This window comes from Neomonachus schauinslandi, chromosome 10 (genome assembly GCF_002201575.2).
Source record: "Neomonachus schauinslandi chromosome 10, ASM220157v2, whole genome shotgun sequence".
NCBI lineage: Eukaryota > Metazoa > Chordata > Mammalia > Carnivora > Phocidae > Neomonachus > Neomonachus schauinslandi.
In genome coordinates this window covers 130144773-130170128 of record NC_058412.1, presented here as the reverse complement: position 1 = coordinate 130170128, position 25356 = coordinate 130144773, and the positions used below count along the sequence as shown (strand labels likewise).

The 25356-nt window shown below is 42.1% G+C and overlaps 1 protein-coding gene across 1 annotated transcript in view; it reads left to right on the top strand.

Moving 5' to 3' along the window:
* Positions 1–25356, top strand: part of BCAS1 (brain enriched myelin associated protein 1) — an 88605-nt gene that overhangs the window by 18189 nt on the left and 45060 nt on the right. Inside the window, exon 2 of the mRNA XM_044919050.1 lies at positions 1406–1977. Within this exon, the coding sequence (XP_044774985.1) occupies positions 1406–1977 (572 nt within the window). The remainder of the gene's footprint in view (positions 1–1405; positions 1978–25356) is intronic.

Below are 25356 nucleotides of genomic sequence, written 5' to 3'. Positions count from 1 at the left end.
GCAAAACACAATGCTGGCAAAGGGGTGGGAGAATCCTTAAATCATAGTATCTGTCAATTCTTAAACACCTACTACAGAAAAGACAGTGTGCCAAAGTCGTTGCATATGTCTTCTCCCTTAAACATCCCAGTAATGCTGCAATGATACCATTCCCATCTTATGTACGAGAAAATGCAAAGATTTTTCCGTGACTTGACCAAGGTCACACAGTTTATCACCAGAGAATCTTGATTCTTTAGCTTTCATTCCAAAATTCATGGTCTCTCCTTTTTTCCTGAATATTGCACTGCTTTATAAAAGGCACCTAGGAAAGAAAGCAGTTCAGTGAGACCCATGCCGAGGTCAAAGCCGGAACAGCTGGATGCTAGAAGCAGTGTCCCTCCCCGGAGGAGGAGGCCAAGCCCACATCCACACGCAGACTAACCTATGTCTCTGATTCCATGCTGGTCGGAGGTCCAATTTGTGGCCCTGTGTGGACGCTTGCCCTTCCAGCCTTCAACATGGAAACTTTCTGAGTACTACTTTTTAAAATCTTCCACGAGCTTAGGCTAACACAAGCCTGATGGTAAGACAAAGCACAAATGTCAGAGTCGGGTCTCTGCCCATAACCAGACTCTGCGACTTAGCTGCTCACCAGGCAGCTGTGGGGATGTGGACCAACCCCTGTGGCAGCCACTTTTCTCACTTGCAGATAATGATAACAACGAACATGCATCAGGCACTGTTCTGTCTGTCATGTGATCTGCATCACGACATTAGGAGGTAAGTTCTACCATTTGCCTCACTTTGCCAGAAAATTGAGGCACAGGACAGTTAAGTAACTCAGATTCCAAGAGACAATTTAGCTCAGTGGTTCTCATATGTGAGTGATTTTTGCCCCCGCATAGGGCAATGTCTGGAGGCATTTTGGATTGTCACAACTGGGGGGTGGGGGGGTACTGGCATCTACTGGGCTGAGGCCAGGGACGCTGCCAACCACCCATAGCAAAGAATGATCTGGCCCCAAATGTCAATAGTCCCGAGGTGGAGAAACCTTGTTCTAGCTCCAGAGCCCAAGCTCCTGACCACTGCTGCCTCCCCGATGAAATCATGACAATTTGCTTCTCATGAGATTCCTCCAAAGCTACCACTGGAGAAGTAATACGAGTCACTAGGACAACACCTGGGATGTGCCTTCCACCAACTGGCTGCCCTCCTCCCTTACCCCCCCCCATTCCTCTCTCCCCAGAAGAGCAGGGTCAGAGGAGTTCTAGAGAACCAAGTTCTGCCTTACAGAGTGAGTGGACAACAACAGAGCCCCCGCTTCATCATGGCCTCTGTGTATAAAACGTTCAGAGTCCATTATCCTTCCTTGAATTTCCTCGCTGGGTTGGTAAGACAGAGCTGTTTATGTTTGTGTTTACAGTCGACTTGGGAATAAGTGTCAAGGAGGATAATGTGGCCACTTCTTCCCCCAAGACAATGGAGATCAGCGCTGTTGCAGATGCCAACGGAAAGAATCTTGGGAAAGAGGCCAAACCCGAGGCACCAGCTGCTAAATCTCGTTTTTTCTTGACACTCTCTCGGCCTGTACCAGGACGTACTGGAGACCAAGCCACGGATTCATCCACTGGATCAGTGAAGCTTGATGTCAGCTCCAGTAACACTCTAGGGAACAAAGGACCAAGTGAGAGTGTGGCACTTCCGGTAGCAGCTGCGCTGGGCCACGACCCACATAAAACCCCAGGCCAGAGCCTGGCGGGGGACGGAGGCTTCTCTGCCCCTTGGGGACAAGCGCCTGTCTCACCTGAGTCAGGAGGAGCGGCTTCCTCCAAGCCTAAGGACTCCAGCTTTTTGGACAAACTCTTCAAACTGGACAAGGGACGGGAAAAAGCACCAGTCAACAGCCACCGGGAAGCCAAGGGCACAGAGCGTCAAGACCAGGCCCAGGAAGTTTCCGGATTGTCCAGGCCGTCCGACGATGTCCCTGCAGAGAGGGTAAGTGCTGGACAAGGGCAATCCATTTTGTGAACCCCAGCTCGAGGTACGGAGGGGGGGCTCCGAGGGGCTAAGACAAGGGCACCAAATCGCTCGGCAGTCACCAAGGGGCCCTGACAAGGCATCAAGCCGTCGACCCCTCTAGAACAAATAGCACATTGTAGTGGAGTGTCCCCCATGTTTCTGTGGGCGGAAACATCTGTTTGAAGAGCAATAACAGCTGTGACATCTGCTTTATGTAAAAGAAGAGAGGAGGTGAGTTACATACAGATGAATTCGTCCTTCCATTTATTAAAAGATGGAGGAAGACAGGTTGCATTTATGATCAGTGGAGTCTGGAGGGAAAGGTGTTAGCAGAATAAAAATGGTCCCTAAAAGACTTCACTGCCCTGTCTGGTCTCAGTAGGTTGTTCCCCATTCCGTATGTTTATAGGCTTTTGTTGGAATACATTTCATTTCTTCTTTTTAATAGCCTGGATTGATCTTTAACTATCTTTTGCACCAAAGTGTGGGTTTAAATAAAGAGCTTTTACAGCTCTGGGCAGACTCTTTTATGTACTAATTATTTTCCAATAAGCTGGAGTAATATCTTTGTAAAAACTAGATATTTTTTTCAGGAGGTATCCGGAATCAGCCGCTTTCCCGCCCCTGCCCCCCCCCCCCCCCCCCAAAGAAAGGCAGATTCTTTTGATCTTAAAAAAGAGCATTGGCTTTTTATCTTGAGAGCGTTTGTTTGTATTTGGGCCGAGAAAGGAACTCCTCGAATGAAAAAGGAAATAAGAGTTGATACAGTGTATTTTAAGGTACTTGTTTTTTAGTCATTGGACTTTTAAATAACAGTATTTTTCAAAATTTGGGAACGCAGTTAGTCGTTGAGGTTAGAAGCAGGAAAAAATTAGAGGAGCTGTTTTTCATTACAGGGTTCTATATCATGGCTGTTAATATAGTTGTCTTAATAACAACTAATTGCATTCCCTGTTGCTAATAACACTGGCTGTCATTTACTGAGCACTTACAGTATACCAGGCTCTGTACTAAACACTGTACATAGATTATTCTCCTTAAAGAAAATGAGTATCACGTTAGTCTGTGGTTTCAATGCACCCAGGATGGTGTCAAGAATTATATTTTAGGGGCGCCTGGGTGGCTCAGTTGGTTAAGCGACTGCCTTCAGCTCAGGTCATGATCCCAGGGTCCTGGGATCGAGCCCCGCATCGGGCTCCCTGCTCTGCGGGGAGCCTGCTTCTCCCTCTCCCACTCCCCCTGCTTGTGTTCCCTCTCTCGCTGTGTCTCTCTCTGTCAAATAAATAAATAAAATCTTTAAAAAAAAAAAAGAATTATATTTTAAATGTTAGTCACCAGCTAAACGTTCTGGACAGTTACAACTGGGGAAAGATAATCAGGTTTGTGTGTTCAGGCTCCTACTATCAGCATTCTTGCTATTTCTGTAAATTTCTCCTCCAAGAACTGATTTTCAGATTTTCTTTCAAAAGTTTAAAAAATTGTCCTTCAAATGCCCATTTCCCCGAATGTACCAGTTCAGGGCCAACTGAATAGCTTCCCTTAGAATTCAAAGTAGGTCTTCAAATGCATCCAGGCATCACATCTTTACTGGGTATGACACTGCCAGGTGAAGGTGAGACAGGCTAGAGAGGTGGCCGGGACAGAGCCCTTGTCCTCAGGGACTTTGTGGTCCTACAAGAGAAGAGGTACAAAACCCCTGAGATCCTTGTGCGAGGTGCCAAGTGCTCTCCTTGGGGAGGCCGAGTGCCACAGAAGATGCTCAGACACAAAGAGAATTGGCCTTGCTGGCTTGGAGAACATTCCATCAAATGTATAAACCTGGAGCTGGAAAATTACTTGTCTTGGGGCTAGAAACTGGTCATCAATATTCATGAATATGTGAGAAATGATTTACTGCTTGACTCTGAGCAGAAACTCTTGAGTTCTCATTATTGGTCATGGATCCTGAGGCCATTGGGAGGTTATAACTTTGTGAATAGTTACATGTTCCATTCACGTGGGCATCCAAAGCCAACCCATTACCCGAGTCAGGAAAAGATGGAGTTATTTATGGGAAGAGGATGAAGGACTGAGCTTTACTATCTTGGGACAGGTATCTAGTGACTTATCCAGATCCCCCACCTTAATTAAGAAAAACAGGTTAGCATCTGAGACCTGACCCTTGAACGTTTTTAACCATAAAACCCCAATGCAATCAATCCATTCCCATTCTAAGAAAAGCACAGGACAGTTTAGAGCTCTACTTTATCAACCCAGCTTTTTTTATTAAAGACTCTTAGGACTGGCACCTGAATTTGAGTAGAATGAGTTCTAAAACGAGATTTGATTCAGAAGATGGAGGCTTATGTTGGGAGCATGGCAGGTATCTGATATAGTCAAGCCCTTGGGCGATATTTTAAAGTTACCGGGACCTCTGAGAAGACCCCCAAGTTGTAACTTATCCTCCTTTTGGAAAAAGTGAGTTCGCTCCCTTAGATTCACCAGTGAAGTTTGCATTTGTCTTTGTTACACTACAAATGTCCATGCTTTTATTGGTAGTATCACTGGAATCTGAATATTGAGTACCCATTCTGTACTATATCATATAAAACATGGAAAAGCCAGGAAGTAGCCATTTATTGTCTCCGTTAGTCTGTGAACTTGTGGATATTCAAATACATATACCTGCAAAGCTTTTAAACAAAAACAGCCTTCTGATTATTGATGTTTCTCATCCGATCCCTGGCTGAGTGGTCTGTATTGGGCAGGGGACGGGGAGAAATCAATTGTTCCATGAGTGTAATGAGAGAATCCAGGCCTCAGAAAGTAACACGAATAAAACTTCTCCATCAATGGCTTTCTTGGTGGGAGTACCGCATTATGCGGAAATGGCCGCCAATGTATTGATTCAGAATTCTTAGCGTAGATTATGCACTGGGCTCAGCCGTGTGTCAGCTGCCCCTTCCCTCCCACTCACACAAACCCTTTCCCCCAGTCTCACTGCATGCTTCTTCTTGGATTGGAATTCCAACCACAAACCTGCAGAGCTGTGAATTGGGAGAAAGATGCCACCATTTCATTCTGGGAGAAGCACACAAATCTTCTGTGTTTTCAGAACGACAATCTTATTTTTGTGCCTCATAAAACTACATTCAGAGCATAGCATAATTAAAACAAGGCCAGAATTCATGAACAAATGAAGCATTTACTACATAAGCCAAAGAAAAGATAAATTATATGCCTGAAGGGTTTCACTGAGCTGTGATTCACACAAACCAACATGTTGGCAGGGACGAGATTTTTTTTTTTTTTAATTTTTCTAGCCCCTCAACAATTGGACCAGAGCTATATAAGATATGCATTTAAGAGAGTCATTGCAAAAAAAAAAAAAAAAAAAAGTTACATAATGAAAATTTGGTCTTTATCCGTTAAAAAAAAAACAAACACTGTATGTCTGTTGTCAACCAGTAATTCCAGAAGCATCTTTGAGTTGGGGGAGGGGGAGGGGCTTAACCTGTTACCAAGCACGGATTCAGGAGATTTAAACAAGAATATGCCTTTCTTTAAAAGTTTAACTAAATTCCCCAATTATTATTTAAACACCAAACTTGGCAAAGCATTTTAAAGATAAATCACGTTCTAGTCCTTCAAAGATCATATCATCTAGTAAAAGATGTAATTTTTTAAAGGGACATTGTGAGAAATGACACCGATCCTCAAATTCATTCCGACTACAGATACTAAGAAAAATACTCCATGTTTTTGCTTCCTCGTATCCTTTTCTCCCTTGAACACTTTTATCCTCCACAAAAACTGTTCTTGTCGAAGTGGCCATGATGTCGCAACTCCCCGGGGCCCTCACCATGGCCGCCAAATCCCGGATGTCTCAGTCATGTCCTACTGGCCTTGCTAGTCACATCAGACACCCTTCTTCACCTGGTCCCTCACCACCCCCACACTGCCCGCAGTTCTTTAATCTCCTTTGCTGGATCTTATCCTCCAAACCGTGGAGTTCCCCAGTCTTCAATTCCTAGACATCTTCTCTGACTACACTTACTACCGTAGAGACACCCCCAGTCCCAAGGGTTTAAATACAGCTATCTGCTGACAAGTCCCAAATTCATGTCTGTAGCCTAGATCCACCCCTGAAGTCGAGCCTTAAGTATCCAGCTGCCTCTTGACATGGGGTACTTGAATTTTGACATCTCCATTTGAAGGTTTGCCCAACATGTGCAAAACTGAACTCCTCTCTCACACCTAACAACAAGCATGCTGTTGCATGCTTACTTGTGTCATCCACAGGCTTCCTCATCTCACTTAATGGCAACCCCACCCTGCCCCTGCTATTTAGTGGTAGAAATGGAATTAAAGAACCAAGATTTCCGGAATCCTACATGGTGTAAAGTAGGGAATTAAAACATAAGCATTGGGGGCACCTGGGTGGCTCAGTCGTTAAGCACCTGCCTTCGGCTCAGGTCATGATCCTAGGGTCCTGGAATCGAGCCCCGCATCGGGCTCCCTGCTCAGCGGGGAGCCTGCTTCTCCCTCTCCCACTTCCCCTGCTTGTGTTCCCTCTCTTGCTGTGTCTCTCTCTGTCAAATAAATAAATAAAATCTTAAAAAAAAAAACAAAACATAAGCATTGTAGTCAAGTAGCTTAAGGTTTCAACTCAGCGTCTGTTGCCTACTGGCTGTGTGACCTTGGACAAGTGACTAAAACTTTCTGAACCTTGGTTTCTTTATCTGTAAAATGGGGATATCAATAGTGCCAAGCACATTTTCCCATTATTCACACTTGTAAAAGTTAAAAGAGATAAGCCATGCAGAAAACTCAGCACCGAGATGCTGCATTTTGAGAAAAAGAAAATTCAGCTATTATTAGCATCATGGTTTTCCCCCCTATTAATAATCAACATTTTTGTCTTTTTACTCTGCCCTTCCATAGTTCTCAACCGAAGCTCACCGAGACAGCACTGTTGAATCTAATTTGAAAGCAATGTAGCTTTCAACCCAAAGTCTTGATTTGAGTTAAAGGAAACCAAAAGGTGCAGGAGTTATAAAATTATTTGAGCAAAAATAGAAGTTCAGCGCCCTTGCCTACAAGCCGCGGTTTGTTAGTCTGACATTCAAGGGTCTCCACTGGCTCTCCTCTGTGTTTCAAATGTATTTGCCATTATTCGCTTAAATGCACCCAGTCAGAATGCCCCCCATGTGACCTGCACAGATGCACATTTTCTCCTCCTGTCTCTCTCTCTACCAAAAATTCACTTCGCCTTCAATGCCAGGTTCTCCATGAGGCTGAATGAATCCTCCAGTATTTGTTTTTTATGCTATACATTAAGTCAAATTCAGTAACAAAATTGCTTTGAAGGAAGTGTCTTATCAAAACATCAAAACTTAAGCAGGGATTCCTGTATCTTTACCATTTTACAGAGGAAAAAATCCAAGCTTTAGGGAAACCAAGTCACTGACTCCAAGCTACATAGCTAAAGAGAAATGCCCATCCCCCAAGCCCATACTTTTCATGCTCAACATTATGTTTTGACCAAATTGTTGAAATTTGTGCAATGGGGTTGTGACTAGGTGAAATTGAGTATTTGTCTGAGGAAATTTCTATTTAATTCTTTTAAATGTTAGGATGTGCAACATTGGAAACGACAAGTTAAAATTTAAAAAATTTAAAAACCACCTAATTCCCATGTTGGCGTGCCAAGTGAACTTTAAGCTGTGCTTTTATTTTGTTTTGTCTACCTTAGAGCCTCAAGGTCATGCCATTCCAACAGGTGAAGAGAACTACCCACACCAAAAGACTTTGTCAGTACAGAGGAAACTCTGTTCTAAATTATGCAAATTATGGAGTAAGCAAGGTTTTTAGCTATGATACTGTAATTTTTATAAATTGTATGGATTTAGCACTAAGAAACATTTGATATGAACTGTTTTCAGCAGCAGAGTTGATGTGCAAGTGTAGGAATTTGAGTGATCCAGGGCTGAGTTCAGATTCTACCACTTATTAGCTGTGTGGTCAAGTCAAATAATAATAATTGCCTCACTTTTCAATAATTCATTATTCATAGGCTGTGTAGTAAGCATTTGGCATATTTTATCTGCTTTGATTTTTTATAACAACACAAGAAGGTAGGTATTTTTATTGCCATTTAACAGATGAGGAAGCTAGAGCTCAGAGAAGTTAAGTTACTTGCCCAAGACCACACAGCTAATTTAGTGGCAGAACCATAATCAAGATCCATCAGTTGCTAAAACCTGTAACACTCAGTCATTTCCAAACCTTGTGTTTTCATCCAGAAAAGGAAGATACTGCCTGCCTGAGGGGGGATTGTAAGGATAGAGGATTATACAGGCAGTCAATAGTAATGATGCTAAATGAAACAGTATATTTTCTAAGTTCTCAGAGAGTGAGAAATAAAGAATTACAAACTAAATGAAATGGTCTTTCAGCATGATGGAATGTGGGTAGTCTATCATTTAGGGTGCCTTTGACTGCAAGTAAAAAACCCACCCAATCACCAGTGGCATAGTTAATGAGGAGGATATATTATTTCTTGAGCATAGTGAGAATTCTAGAGGTAGGGGGTTTACACTGGTTCAACATCTTCATACTCCAGGATGAGTCATTCTCCAGGGCCTACCATGTATTGTTAGCTTTGTTCACAAGTCTGCCCACGTGTGGTTTCCAGATGGCTTCCAGAGTTTCAAGTAGTGTACATCCATGGTCATAGTGTCCTTTCAAAGGGAAAGTGAGTTTCCTAAGAGTTACCTGTTGTAAATTCAGTCACATATCTGTGTCAAGGTCCAAGGAGGGCTTGTCAAGTTTCTTTAGTAGAGAGCAGACTCTGATAGCAAAGATGATATGCCATGAATAGAAACCAGATATATTTTTTTCTATCCAAGTTTATATCAGGAAATCATCGAGTACATGGAACTGTAGATGCTGCTCCCCGATCCCCTGTTCCTATGGTCTAATTTGATTATGACCCGCATTAAGAACTAGATTTCACACCTTGACCTGATAGACACGCACATGAAAGCAACAAAGAATTCACAGAATAGTGCTATTTTCACAGCACAGAATACACATTAGTGTTTTGTATTCTTTTCTATTCTATTGTGTTTGTTGTTTTTAATGCTGGTTTCGACCCATTAAATTGTTTTCTAATCTACTAATGGTCACAACATGAAGTTTGAAAAAATTTCTTCACCATAATCACCCTTCTCATGTATGGAAATGGTGATCTTGAGGGATGTGGCTGTGTCTTATGCAACCAAGTGTTCCCAGTGCCTGGTACACTGCCTGGAATGCAGCAATGTTTGTTAGATGAACTTGACAAGAACAAAGATGGTACACATCATGTTACAACTTTGCAAAGAATCTTGGAATATAGTCTCACAATCACATTATCAGCTCTGCCTAACACAGCTTTAAATAAAAAATGACTTCAAAATATATGCATGATATAGATACTTTCACTGAGATAAACTATGTCGAATCATATATCTGTATGCTTTATTCGGTATTTTTTTAAAGGGTCTATTTATTCATTGAGAAAGAGAGAGAGAGCATGCGGGGGGGGGGGGGGGGGGGGGAGGTGGAGCAGAGGGAGAAGGTCAAGCAGACTCTGCACCAAGTGCAGAGCCTGATACAGGGCAAGGTCATGACCTTAGCCTAAACCAAGAATCAGATGCTTAACCGAATGAGCCACCCAGGTGGCCCCTCAGTATTTTTAATTCAGTCTTTAACATGTTATGGTGTTAATCATCATGGTTGAATATTAAGTGAATGGTGTTTTGCAATGGATATGCAAAATAAATTTTGAGTTAACTTTCCCTTTGGTGCTATCCAGTCTGATTCACTCCCTGCCAGGTTATAATAATAGCCCTAATTTATTGAGCATTTACTAACTCAAAGAGAGGTGAAGTAACTTGCGTGAGGTCCTATGGCTAGAAAGCAAGAGAGCTGGAATTTATCACGTGCCCACACGCTTAGCCCCTGTGCCTATAAGTTCAAAAAAGAGGGAATATTTGGAACCTTTTGAAGCATCTTATATTTTTAAAAAATTTCTGAAGCTAATACTTTGGGACATTAGCTAATTCTGTGGAACATTGGTCCAATGAGATCCACCTTGAAACAGGGCTCACCATCAAATAGTTTTAGAAAATACAACTTGCCTTATCCTCTTTCCTAAAGATTAACAACAGAATCAGCCTCCTTAAGGCCTGAGAAGTCCTGCAGCAAACAGATCTGCTTCACTTTGTTTAACTGAGCATTTCTTAAACTTAAATACCCATAAAACTGCTAGCCGTCTAACCAGTTGGGCATGGCTTCTGAGGGACTGTTCTTGGAAATGCTGAGCTAGGTGTGTAGACCAAAGTTGGAAAATGGCCTCTTGCAGGATGCAGCAAACCACAGATAGATTTTATTTGAACTTCACAGTGTTTTAATATTTTAGATGATGGATAACATTTTGAAATAGACAAAGTTGACAAAATTTTAAAATTATGAAATTCCAATACACTTCCAGGTTTCAGATATTTCTGGAAAGTGGGAAGTTTCGTCCTGTATTCCCAGACAGGATGTGAGTTGTGGCTGCTGCTTGGGATGGGGCATTCACTCTCCAGCTTATCCAGTCCCCACTTCTCCCTTGTTCCCAACAGTGTGACATGGGAGTTGTCCTTTGCTACAACACTTACATTATTACTTTTTTGTGGTAAGGTTGAGAATAAAGTGAAATATCTCCTTTACAGACCACTTTACTTCCTTCCTAGCACTTATAACAATTTGAAACTACTTAGGTGACCATCTTGTTAATAAACTGTAAATCCAGTCTGAGAATCATTCTACTGGCAGGTGTTGAACAATAAATAAGAGGCTTGAATACTCTCATGTATCCATTCAACAAACATCTGAGTACTTTCTTTGTGCCAGGAATGATTTAAGGGTGGATAGAATGATATACCTCATGAAAGTTTTCATTCCAACGAAGAGAACAATGGTAAATAAGGAAATAAACAGGTCGCCTGGGCAGCTCAGTCAGTTAAACCTCTGACTCTTGGTTTTGGTTCAGGTCATGATCTCAGGGTCGTGAGATTGGGCGCCCCCAATCTCAGGGTCATGAGATTGCTTAAGATTCTCCCTCTCCCTCCCTTTCTGCCCCTCCCCCCGTGCTCTCTCTCTCTCCAAAATGAATAAATAAATAAAATCTTAAAAAAAAGAAGAAAAAGAAAATGAACAGGGGCACCTGGGTGGCTCAGTCATTAAGCGTCTGCCTTTGGCTCAGGTCATGATCCCAGGGTCCTGGGATCGAGCCCCGCATCGGGCTCCCTGCTCGGTGGGAAGCCTGCTTCTCCCTCTCCCACTCCCCCTGCTTGTGTTCCCTCTCTCGCTGTCTCTCTCTCTCTCAAATAAATAAATAAAATCTTTAAAAAAAAAAGAAAATGAACAAACAAATAAACAAATAAATAAAAAAAGGCTATGGATGACATGAACACACAGAAAGTAGAGTGGAGAGGTAGCAAACAATTAAGTGGATAGGGGGCAAGGCCAAGGAGTTCGGTCTAACCTAAAAATTCAGGGAAAAGGATGGGACTTTTTTTTTCTTTTTCTGCACGAGGCCAAACCATTCTTAGAAGGTCTGCAGCCTAATTTTGGCAGCATGCAAAACAGTTTTCTCGCTACTGAGAAGTGTTTGTTAAACAGATGACAAACATATTCTAGTCTGTGGGTCATTAGCTTTTATATTTTGAGGTACTTTTAAAAAAAAACTGGATATTTTCCCTCTAATAAATGTGAAATGCCACAGTCACTCCGGAGCTTGCACGTGTTGGAACAGAAGAATCTTCCACAAATCCCTTTTGCCCGACGGGACTTGTCCTGGGAACCACTCTCCACCCACTCTTTGCCCACAGCAACTGTATTTTTCCATTTTATATCATACATAGTGGACTTTAAGAGGGTGCCCCAAAGCAATGACTGCTGCAAAAATAAAACAAAACAAAGAGGCAAGAAAAGCACATTTCATTGCTTAATTCTCTATCCACATTTCACTTACCATTAAAGATCAAGTTGACAAATTCACTTACCCCTCAAGTGGAGGAGTTCTGAGAGAGAAAATGGAAAACCTTATTCATAGGAAGCAAGTGTGAATTGCTTTCTTTGATAGATTTATTTTCCCCCTCCAACTCTGACCACAATGAACAACTGCTTTATTTAATCTTATAAATGCAATATCTCTGCATCAGTCAACACCATGGATTAATGAGGCTCTATCACGTGTAGGTGCTGTGTTAGGTTTTTGCTGCCGAGCTACGAGTTGAGGTCTTAATACCCTGAGGTTAGGTCTGCAGTGGTGATCTTACGATTTACCATAAAGAGCATCATGCTGGATAGCTGGTCCAGCCGAGTCTGTTTCAATTAGAACAAGCAGATGAAATGAGCAATATTGCCTCTCTTCCAAAGAGGAGGGAAAATGGGTAAATAGAACGTTTTTAGACCTGTGTCATGCAGCTTAGATTCCCCTCTTAGGAAACACGCCAGAAGACAAAGAAAAGATAGCTTTCACGTTTCAATATTTTTAGGTTATTTGTATTGCCCTCTGAAGCCTTTGATAATTTCTTAATTAAGAAGATTGTTTCAACCCTGGCATGTTGGCAGTCTCAAACAGCGTGCTTTTTGAACGAGCAATTTGACACCTAGGAATTTACTGAGAAAATGGACAAAATTTTATCCACAAGGCTTTTTTTTTTTTAATTCCAGCAATGTCTATAAGAGGAAAGTTGGGACGATTAAAACGGTCCAGTAAGGGAGCTGTTCTGTTGATTATGGGACACCCTTACACCAGACGTCAAAAGCCAGCATGACACAGAAATGGAATGAGTGACCTGTGAAGACAGTGATAAATGAGAAGAGCAGGGTTCAAAACAGGAAGAATCCTTTTAGGGTAAAAATCCTATCTGCCCGCTTGCCAACACCTATGCATCCTTTAGGAATCCAGAGAGGGATGTGGAATGAAAAATTACACATTGTTGATAGCAGTCATTTTCAGTAATGGAATAATGGGTGCAGATTACATTTGTCCTCTTTGCTCATCCATATTTTCTCCTTTTTTATAAAAGGAGCAAGCACAGGGCACTGCCTGGCTAAGTTGAAGAACATACTACAATCTAGGTAATGTCCGGATTCTTCCAGCAGAGTGCGCTGTAGGGCTTGAGGCATCCGCAGTTGCCGCCCAAGGCTGCTAGTAAGTTTCCGCAAGAAGTTACTTTTTTCTTGACTGTAATTCCGGAACTATGCAATTCAGAGCTAGGATGGCAAATCCCTGTTCAGATAACACTGGCTTTTTAAATACACTTGTAACTGGTGTGTAGTAATCTCCAGTAGGAGATGAGAAAGAGGAATTTGGTTGTGGATGGGCGGTGTTTGAAGCCTTTCATAATTGGCATTTCTTAGGCGCTGTGTTCTTTCCCTATTTTTGCCATGGGCTTAATGATGTGAATGAATGCCTTTTTATCAACCGATGTGAATTTGGGTGGGAAGATTGGGGAAAATAAAAATTAGTTACAGTGATGAACTCTCCTTAGGTGGTTTTGAGCTTCGTGGGAAAACAAAGTAAATATATGTAATGTAGGAAAAAAAAAAAATATATATATATATATATATATGAAACTTTTAAGTTCCCCCAGAACATTTTTAGTAGACTTTGGTTTTGGAGTTCCTTCCTGCTTGTTTATTAATTTGCTTTCCCTTCTGGGCAAATGGGAAGATAAATTCTGTCTTTAAGAATTAACCAAATTCCATTTTTCTCCCTCAGTCTGACAGTGGCTCTGTGCAGGTGACGGTACTCTCAGAAGAAGACAGTCTGGAGACCATTGTTGCCTAGCACACCATGCCCTTTGTGCTGTTGGGGCATCCAAGTGGGAGAGGAAACAGAGCTTTCCCTCTTATCCTAGGCAGCATGTGGCTCAAATTTCTCACAGATGGAAAGGAATGAGTAATGGGTTTCTGTACCATTCAGTGTTCTTCGGACAAATTTTCTTGTGTTAAACTGTACGCTAGGTGCTGATTCTCGGCACAACGATTCAAACTGAAACCAGGGGCACGCCATCAGTGAAGAAACCTAGATGGGGGAGACATTTATCACTAATAGCTCCAGACAAGGCTTTCATGGCTTATGTTTTCACTTTGACAATGTAGACCTTGTTTAAAGAGGCTGAAATCCAGTTGACAATTCACAGTTAAAGGAAGGTGCCAGAAGTTCCATGTGGGTTTTATTATAGACAATCAAATTATGATAAGGCAGCATTATTTTTCAAAGTGACAAATTGTGATCACTTAACTAGAGTCCCTGTCTGTTTGCCCTTTGAAGCCAACAGCAAGGGGGGAAAATAGGCTTCTTCCCACTCAGATGAAAAACAAGCTGACACCACGAACACCTGTTTGTATCAAAGAAGTTTCCAGATATTTCCTGGGGAGCGTTTTTTGCTTCAGTCTAAAGTTTCTGTTTGCTGAGAATGATCTGGAGGCTTGATGAGAATAGCAAAGACATATTTGTAGTTAGGAACAAAGATCCTTCTACAAATAACTCAATATGTAAGGCATCATCTTTCCAACTGTGTTTAGTTTCACCCTCTGGGTGTTTTTTTAAATTTGGAATTAGTTGCCTACATTTTGTTTTAATTTTGATTTTTGTACGTAATACCTGGCTCAAATTAAGAAATTCTAAAAATGGTCTGTCTACTAATGCCACCCACTATAGATAATTACTGTTTGCATTTTTAAGTGTATCCTTCCAGGGTTTCTTTGGAAATACATAAGCAAATGCAAGCATAAATTTTTATTCCTTTTTTTTTATGCAGAAAGTAATATAATATACACTGTCTATTCCATGCTTTTTTTTCAGGCAACACTATTTCCATATCTGTACAGCTTCCTCGTTTCTAACCCTTGTGTAGTATTCAACTGTGTGGATGTGCCATGATCTAGTTCACCGGGACCCTAACAATGACATTGGACTGGTTTCCCAACATTTGCTAGTGCTCACTGCAGTAAATAGCCTCATGCATTTGGCTTTTCACACGTGTGTGACTTAAAGTTTTTTAGAGTCAATTCTTAGAAGGGGAATTGCTAGATAAAAGAGTCTATTCTTCTTAAAAATTTTGGTAGATAATGCCAAATTGGCCTCAATTGGTACTAAACTAATTTACATTCCAATCAGCAGTGAACAAGAGTGCCTGCTTCTTAAACCAGCCTCCCAACAGAATGTTTCCAAACATTTGGATGTTTATTTTTTTTCTCTCAATCTTTCCTTTTATGGCATCTGGATTTTGAGTCACAGTTACAGAAGTCTTCTCAATCCAAAATTATAAAATATAAATATTTTTCCCATGTTTTCTTCTAGCATTTTTATCCATTTGGATTCTGTCCTTATATAGGGTTGACTTAGGACACCAGGTAATTTGTTTTCAGATGACCACCTTGTTGTCCCTGTATCTTTGATTAAACAGCCCTTCACTTTGGATAGATTTGAGGCGACATCTTTATCATACACTAAATTCCCATATGTATCTGGAAAAAATGTGTTGTATAGCGGGGGAGAGGAATAGAAGCAAGAGAAATTAAATAGGAAAACTCTTGGTTTTGAGTAAACACCTGAAGGGAGTTGGTGGAGGTAAGGCAGCGTGGAGCGTACATACTTTTTGCCTCCTAAATAATCTGGGCCTGGAGTCAAATTCAGTTCTACTCTATGACCATATGCAAGTTATTTATCCTTTTCATGCCTCAATTTATTCATCAGTAAAAAAAAAAAAAAAAAAAACTGCATATGGTACATACCTCACGAAATCCTTGTAAGACTTACATGAGGCCTTTTTAACTAGTTTAGCAGGGCCTGACACATAAAGGTTGGTCATGATTATTATCATTGACTTTTTTTTCTCCTCATTATACTTTTCCTCAAAGAATTCATGGCTGCAGAATATTCCATCACATGGAATGTGTTCATTCCTACACGTAGAAATGTAGGTTAGTGTAGCCTAGAGGTTAATCTCACACGTCAGTACCACATGCTAATTTATTGACCTATTCCAGAATTGTTGGACTTTTTATTGATTCTTCATTCTTACTCTTCCAGAACTATCCTTTTTTAAATTATTAATCTTGAAATTATTGTAGATTCACATGTGGTTGTAAGAGATAATACAAAGAAATCCCTTTATCCAGGGTCCCTCAGCGGTAACATCTCGCAAAACTATGCTACAATATCACCACCAGGATATTGATATTGATACAGTCCCATGGAGAACATTTCCACCTCATGCTGCCCTCTTCTAGATACATCCACTTCCCTCCCACATCCACCCCCTCTCCCAACTTCTGACAACCACCCATCTGTGCTCCATTTCAATAGCTCGGTCCTTTCAACAATGATATATAAACGGAGTCATACAGAATGTACACTCTTTGGAAAGCAGAATTTTCTGGAGGCTCATCAAAGTCTTTGAGTCTATCAATACATATTGCTCCTTTCCTTCCTTTTTTATTGCTGAATACTATTCCGTGCCATGGAGAGACCACATTTTGTTTAGCCATTCATCCGTTGAAACACATTCGGTTGTTTCCGGTTTGGGGCTATTCCAAACGAAGTTACTATAAACTTCCACGTGTAGGTTTTTGTGTGAATATATGTCTTCATTTCACCGGTGGAAAAAAGGCCCAGGAATGCAATTGCTGGGTCGTATTGTGGTTGTGTATTTAGTTTGTCAAGAAACCGGCAAACTCTTTTCTACACAGGCTGTGCCGTGTGCCTGCCCACCAGCAAGCAGTGTGTGAGCGATCTAGTTTTTCTGCCTCCTTGCCAGCGTTTTTTTTGGTCATTTTTTTGGTATTTGCAGGTTGCTGCCTCCTCCATTTCCAAGTCTAGGATCTATGAGGCAAAAAGCAACCCCAGGGCACTCCGCACTCTGTGGTTCCTCCATTCCCTAGCTGGTCTGTCTTCTCTCCGTCTGGCAGAGAGAAACCAGGGGCTTCCCGTTGTGCTTACTGGGAGGATAAGGAAACGTTCATATTCTCCATCTTTCTGGAAGCAGAAGTCATGTTCTCTCTAAAAGCCAGTCTAGGGGTGCCTGGGTGGCTCAGTCATTAAGCGTCTGCCTTCGGCTCAGGTTATGATCCCAGGGTCCTGGGATCGAGCCCCACATCAGGCTCTCTGCTCTGCAGGAAGCCTGCTTCTCCCTCTCCCACTCACCCTGCTTGCGTTCCCTCTCTCACTGTCTCTCTCTCTCTCTGTCAAAATAAATAAATAAAATCTTAAAAAAAAAGAAGCCAGTCTAAGAAGAAAAAAAAACACTTCAAGGAAAGGGCTCAAGTTCAAGCTGAGGATTTCAATGTGAAAGGCCATAGCGCTCTCACTGGGGGGATCCCCAGGCAGACCCACCACCTCCTTGCATTGAACAGGAGGCACTTACCCTCAGTTGCTGTCCAAGACTCGAGACCCTGCTGCACCTGAGAAATCAGGGAGGCAGAGGTGAGCGTCTTCAGAGATGTCAAGAGAAAATGCCACGGGGCAGAGGAGAGAGTTGGAGGTCTCCTCCGTTCCTGGCGTCCTGTCCAACCGTGTCTCCTCCATCCAGAGTGCTTTATGCTGGGTAAAGAGCTACTGATGGTTATCCACCTTCCTCAGAGGAGAGCCATTGTGTCAAGTTTTCCCTGCCGGCCACCTAGACCCATGGGGACTACCTGACCGTCTACCAATTCCCCCCTTCCACTGACTCCACCGTGTTCCATTTTATTTCCAGGAAGTTCAGTAAATGTTCCCTGTGTGTCTAGCCTGGGATCTCAGAGAAGAATCATTGCCTATTGCTGCCTGCCGGAAACGCCCGTCCGGGAGCTGGTGGTGGCCTAGAATCCGGCCCTTGCGCTCACTGTGAGGAACACTGGGAGCCCATGGGCTGTGGGGCCAGAGGGGCTCAGAGCAGCTGACCCAGCCTGGACGCCAGGAGCCTTCCAGAATAGATGTCTCCCCCACCCCCACACATCCGTTCTTGGAGGACTTCACCCAGCGTCTAATTCACCCTCTGTGCCCTCATCTTCTTCATTTTTTTTCTTGCAGTCTTCACAGTTTGAGGCATAAGTTACATTTATTGGTTCATCTGTATCTTTGCTTGGTTTTTCCTTGCTCCCCTGCTCAAATGTCAGCTGTCTGAGGACAGGGCTGCATGCATCTCATTCGCTTCTTTTTTTTTTTTTTATTCGTATGTTAATCCCCATACATTACATCATTAGTTTTAGATGAAGTGTTCCATGATTCATTGTTTGTGCATAACACCCAGTGCTCCATGCAGAATGTGCCCTCCTCAATACCCACCACCAGGCTAACCCATTCTCCCACCCCCCTCCCCTCTGGAACCCTGTTTGTTTTTCAGAGTCCATCGTCTCTCATGGTTCGTCTACCCCTCCGATTTCCCCCGCTTCATTCTTCCCCTCCTGCTACCTTCTTCTTCTTCTTCTTTTTTTTTTCTTAACATATATTGCATTATTTGTTTCAGAGGTACAGATCTGAGATTCAACAGTCTTGCACAATTCACAGCGCTTACCAGAGCACATACCCTCCCCAGTGTCTATCACCCAGTCACCCCATCCTTCCCACCCCACCCCCCACTCCAGCAACCCTCAGTTTGTTTCCTGAGATTAAGAATTCCTCATATCAGTGAGATCATATGATACATGTCTTTCTCTGTTTGACTTATTTCGCTCAACATAATACCCTCCAGTTCCATCCACGTCGTTGCAAATGGCAAGATCTCATTCCTTTTGATGGCTGCATAATATTCCATTGTATATATATACCACATCTTCTTTATCCATTCATCTGTTGATGGACATCTTGGCTCTTTCCACAGTTTGGCTATTGTGGACATTGCTGCTATAAACATCGGGGTGCATGTACCCCTTCGGATCCCTACTTTTGTATCTTTGGGGTAAATACCCAGTAGTGCAATTGCTGGATCATATGGTAGCTCTATTTTCAACTTTTTGAGGAACCTCCATACAGTTTTCCAGAGTGGCTGCACCAGCTTGCATTCCCACCAACAGTGTAGGAGGGTTCCCCTTTCTCCGCATCCCCGCCAACATCTGTTGTTTCCTGACTTGTTAATTTTAGCCATTCTGACTGGTGTGAGGTGGTATCTCATTGAGGTTTTGATTTGGATTTCCCTGATGCCGAGCGATATTGAGCACTTTTTCATGTGTCTGTTGGCCATTTGGATGTCTTCTTTGGAAAAATGTCTGTTCATGTCTTCTGCCCATTTCTTGATTGGATTCTTTGTTCTTTGGGTGTTGAGTTTGATGAGTTCTTTATAGATTTTGGATACTAGCCCTTTATCTGATATATCATTTGCAAATATCTTCTCCCATTCTGTCGGTTGTCTTTTGGTTTTGTTGACTGTTTCCTTTGCTTTGCAAAAGCTTTTTATCTTGATGAAGTCCCAATAGTTCATTTTTGCCCTTGCCTTCCTTGCCTTTGGTGATGTTTCTAGGAAGAAGTTGCTGCGGCTGAGGTCAAAGAGGTTGCTGCCTGTGTTCTCCTTTAGGATTTTGATGGACTCCTGTCTCACATTGAGGTCTTTCAACCATTTGGAGTCTATTTTTGTGTGTGGTGTAAGGAAATGGTCCAGTTTCATTCTTCTGCATGTGGCTATCCAATTTTCCCAACACCATTTGTTGAAGAGACTGTCTTTGTTCCATTGGACATTCTTTCCTGCTTTGTCAAAGATGAGTTGACCATAGAGTTGAGGGTCCATTTCTGGGCTCTCTATTCTGTTCCATTGATCTATGTGTCTGTTTTTGTGCCAGTACCATGCTGTCTTAATGATGACAGCTTTGTAATAGAGCTGGAAGTCCGGAATTGTGATGCCGCCGGCTTTGCTTTTCTTTTTCAACATTCCTCTGGCTATGCGGGGTCTTTTCTGGTTCCATACAAATTTTAGGATTATTTGTTCCATTTCTTTGAAAAAAGTGGATGGTATTTTGTTGGGGATTGCATTGAATGTGTAGATTGCTCTAGGTAGCATTGACATCTTCACAATATTTGTTCTTCCAATCCATGAGCATGGAACGTTTTTCCATTTCTTTGTGTCTTCCTCAATTTCTTTCATGAGTATTTTATAGTTTTCTGAGTACAGATCCTTTGCCTCTTTGGTTAGATTTATTCCTAGGTATCTTATGGTTTTGGGTGTAATTGTAAATGGGATCGACTCCTTAATTTCTCTTTCTTCTGTCTTGTTGTTGGTGTACAGGAATGCCACTGACTTCTGTGCATTGATTTTATATCCTGCCACTTGACTGAATTCCTGTATGAGTTCTAGCAGTTTTGGGGTGGAGTCTTTTGGGTTTTCCACATAAAGTATCATATCATCTGCAAAGAGTGAGAGTTTGACTTCTTCCTTGCCAGTTTGGATGCCTTTGATTTCTTTTTGTTGTCTGATTGCTGTGGCTAGGACTTCCAATACTATGTTGAATAGCAGTGGTGATAGTGGACATCCCTGCCGCGTTCCTGACCTTAGGGGGAAAGCTCTCAGTTTTTCCCCATTGAGAATGATATTCGCTGTAGGTTTTTCATAGATGGCTTTTATGATATTGAGGTATGTACTCTCTATCCCTATACTCTGAAGAGTTTTGATCAAGAAAGGATGCTGTACTTTGTCAAATGCTTTTTCTGCATCTATTGAGAGGATCATAGATTCTTGTTCTTTCTTTTGTTAATGTATTGTATCACATTGATTGATTTGCGGATGTTGAACCAACCTTGCAGCCCAGGGATAAATCCCACTTGGTCGTGGTGAATAATCCTTTTAATGTACTGTTGGATCCTATTGGCTAGTATTTTGGTGAGAATTTTTGCATCCATGTTCATCAGGGATATTGGTCTGTAATTCTCCTTTTTGATGGGGTCTTTTTCTGGTTTGGGGATCAAGGTAATGCTGGCCTCATAAAATGAGTTTGGAAGTTTTCCTTCCATTTCTATTTTTTGGAACAGTTTCAGAAGAATAGGTATTAATTCTTCTTGAAATGGTTGGTAGAATTCCCCTGGGAAGCCATCTGGCCCTGGGCTTTTGTTTGTTGGGAGATTTTTGATGACTGCTTCAATTTCCTTAGTGGTTATAGGTCTGTTCAGGTTTTCTATTTCATCCTGGTTCAGTTTTGGTAGTTGGTACATCTCTAGGAATGCATCCATTTCTTCCAGGTTATTTAATTTGCTGGCATAGAGTTGCTCATAATATGTTCTTATAATTGTTTGTATTTCTTTGGTGTTGGTTGTGATCTCTCCTCTTTCATTCATGATTTTATTGATTTGGGTCATTTCTCTTCTCTTTTTGATAAGTCTGGCCAGGGGTTTATCAATCTTGTTCATTCTTTCAAAGAACCAGCTCCTAGTTTCGTTGATCTGTTCTACTGTTCTTTTAGTTTCTATTTCATTGATTTCTGCTCTGATCTTTATGATTTCTCTTCTCCTGCTGGGTTTAGGCTTTATTTGCTGTTCTTTCTCCAGCTCCTTTAGGTGTAGGGTTAGGTTGTGTACTTGAGACCTTTCTTGCTTCTTGAGAAAGGCTTGTATTGCTATATACTTTCCTCTCAGGACTGCCTTTGCTGCATCCCAAAGATTTTGAATAGTTGTGTTTTCATTTTCATTGGTTTCCATGTATTTTTTTAATTCTTCTTTAATTTCCTGGTTGACCCATTCGTTCTTCAGTAGGATGCTCTTTAGCCTCCATGTATTTGAGTTCTTTCTGACTTTTGTCTTGTGATTGAGCTCTAGTTTCAAAGCATTGTGGTCTGAAAATAGGCAGGGAATGATTTGGTTGGAACAATCTTTTGGTACCGGTTGAGACCTGATTTATGACCTAGGATGTGATCTATTCTGGAGAATGTTCCATGGGCACTAGAGAAGAATGTGTATTCCGTTGCTTTGGGGTGGAATGTTCTGAATATGTCTGTAAAGTCCATTTGGTCCAGTGTGTCATTTAAAGTCTTTATTTCCTTGTTGATCTTTTGCTTAGACGATCTGTCCATTTCAGTGAGGGGGGTGTTAAAGTCCCCCACTATTATTGTATTGTTGTCGATGTGTTTCTTTGCTTTTGTTATTAATTGGCTTATATAATTGGCTGCTCCCATGTTAGGGGCATAGATATTTACAATTGTTAGATCTTCTTGTTGGATAGATCCTTTAAGTAGGATATAGTGTCCTTCCTCATCTCTTATTACAGTCTTTGGTTTAAAATCTAATTTGTCTGATATAAGGATTGCCACCCCAGCTTTCTTTTGGTGTCCATTAGCATGGGAAATGGTTTTCCACCCCCTCACTTTCAATCTGGGGCTGTCTTTGGGTCGAAAATGAGTCTCTTGCAGACAGCATATCGATGGGTCTTGTTTTTTAATCCAGTCTGATAGCCTGTGTCTTTTGATTGGGGCATTGAGCCCATTTACATTCAGGGTAACTATTGAAAGATAGGAATTTAGTGCCATTGTATTGCCTGTAAGGTGACTGTTACCGTATATTGTCTGTGTTCCTTTCTGGTCTATGTTGCTTTTAGGCTCTCTCTTTGCTTAGGGACCCCTTTCAAGATTTCCTGGAGGGCTGGTTTTGTGTTTGCAAATTCCTTTCGTTTTTGTTTGTCCTGGAAGCTTTTTATCTCTCCTTCAATTTTCAATGACAGCCTAGCTGGATATAGTATTCTTGGCTGCATATTTTTCTCATTTAGTGCTCTGAATATATCCTGCCAGTCCTTTCTGGCCTGCCAGGTCTCTGTGGATAGGTCTGTTGCCAATCTAATGTTTCTACCCTTGTAGGTTACATAGCTCTTCTCCCGAGCTGCTTTCAGCATTTTCTCTTTGTCTATGAGACTCGTAAGTTTTACTATTAGATGTCGGGGTGTTGACCTATTTTTATTGATTTTGAGAGGGGTTCTCTGTGCTTCCTGGATTTTCATGCCTGTTTCCTTTCCCAAATTAGGGAAGTTCTCTGCTATAATTTGCTCCATTATACCTTCTGCCCCTCTCTCTCTTTCTTCTTCTTCTGGGATCCCAATTATTCTAATGTTGTTTCGTCTTATGGTATCGCTTATCTCTCGAATTCTGCCCTCGTGATCCAGTAGTTGTTTATCTCTCTTTTTCTCAGCTTCTTTATTTTCCATCATTTCATCTTCTATATTACTGATTCTCTCTTCTGCCTCATTTATTCTAGCAGTTAGCGCCCCCATTTTTGATTGCACCTCATTAATAGCCTTTTTGATTTCTACTTGGTTGGATTTTAGTTCTTTGACTTCTCCAGAAAGGGTTTCTCTAATAACTTCCATATTTTTTTCAAGCCCAGCTAGTATCTTTAAAGTGATGATTCTGAACTCTAGATCTGACATCGTACTAATGTCCGTATTGAGTAGGTCCCTGGCAGTCGGTACTACCTCTTGTTCTTTTTGTTGAGGTGATTTTTTCCGTCTTGTCATTTTGTGCAGAGGAGAATAGATTAATGAGAGAACAAAATGCTAGCAGAGTAACAACGTCCACAGAAAATATACTCTAAACAAATCAGAAAAAACCTGAAGCAGTGGGAAAAGAAAGGGAAAGAGAGAAAAAAGAAAAAGAAAAAAAAGAAAAAGATAAAGATAAAAACAAAAACAAACAAAACAAAACAACAACAACAAAAAAACCAGAATGTGATCAAATATGATCAGGCTGGTATATAGATCAGTGCCACACACTAGATTTGGGGTGTATTTTGGTCTTTTAGAAGAACGTGCCTCCCAAAATTTTAAAGAAAGAAAAACTTATATATGTACAAAAGTAAGGGTTGATATGATGAAGGGATGGAATATGACTGTAAAGATGGAAATTATAAAAAATTTTATAAAAGGAATTGATAAGAAGTTGTTTGAAAAAAGAAAGAAGAGGATTTAAAAAAAGAAAGAAAAAAGGGAGAGGATGTGATCAGGCAGGGGAATAGAAAACACCATATACTAGAGATTTAGGGTATATTTTGATCTGTTAGAGGAAACTATCTCAAAATTTTAAAGAGAGAACAACTTATATATATAAGCCAAAAATACGGGTAACTACTATGAAGGGATAGATAGAATATGACTCTAAAAATGAAAAATAAAAATGTTTTTTTTTAAAAAAAAGGAATTGATAAGATGTTGGTTGAAAAAGGGAAAATTCAAATTTCAAAATTCAAAATTCAAAATTCAAAAAGGGAAATTCAAAAAGAAAAAAAGACAGTTAAAAAAATTAACTTCGAAAGACTACAGAATCATGGTAAAAAAGCCATGAATTCTATGTGCAGTCGTCCCCTAGCGCTGGAGTTCTGCCGTTCTCATTGATCGGTAAACTTGGCCTTGGCTGGCTGTTCTCGCTGATCTTCTGGGGAGGGGCCTGTTGCCGTGGTTTCCAAATGTCTCTGCCGGAGGCGGAATTGCCCCGCCCTTGCCCCCTCCTTGCTAAGTAATCTGCTCGGGTTTGCTCTCCGGGGCTTTTGTTCCCTGCGAGCTTTCCGTACAGCTTTGGAGGCGGAGAGTGAAAATGGCGGCCTCCCAATCTCCGCCGCGGAGGAGCCGAGAACTCGGGGCCCCGCTCCTCAGTGAGCGCCCAGAGAAAAGCCGCCAGTCACTCCCGTCTCCCCGGTCTCCGGCCGCACTCCGTGCTCACCCGGCCTGTGACCGCGCGTTTCTATCTCTGGCACCCGACCCCGGGTGGAGTCTCCAAACCCAGCAGATCCCTGCGGCTCCTCCCCGGGGAGGAAGGTGAGTCTCCCCGGATCTGCCGCTTGTTGGGTCCCTGCTGGAGGAGCAGGGGCCCGACTGTGCCGCGGATCACGGTTTATGGCAACCCCGAGCTGAGAGCCCGCGCCTGGGCTCCGCCTCTGCAGCCGGCTTCCCCGCTCCGATACCTGGGAGCTCTGCCACACTCAGGCACCCCCGGTCTTTCTGTGACCCGTGGGTCCTGAGACCACACTGTCCCGGAGGGTTCCACCCCCCGCTTAGCCACCAGAGTGACGTCCCTCGGCGGAGCAGACTTTTAAAAGTTCCGATTTTGTGCTCCGCGGCTCTGTCACTTGCCAGAAGCGGCCGCCGGAGGCCCCTCCCCCGCCGTCCAGCCTCCCGAATATCGCCTCGGATTCACTTCTCCGCACGTCCTACCTTCCAGAAAGTGGTTGCTTTTCTGATGAGAGAGTTGTTGCTCTTCTTTCCTTCGATCTCCTGTTGAGTTTGTAGGTGTTCAGAATGGTTTGATCCCTATCCAGCTGAATTCCTGAGACCAGACGAAATCCAGGTCTCCTACTCCTCCGCCATCTTGCTCCGCCCCTCTCCCCCCCCA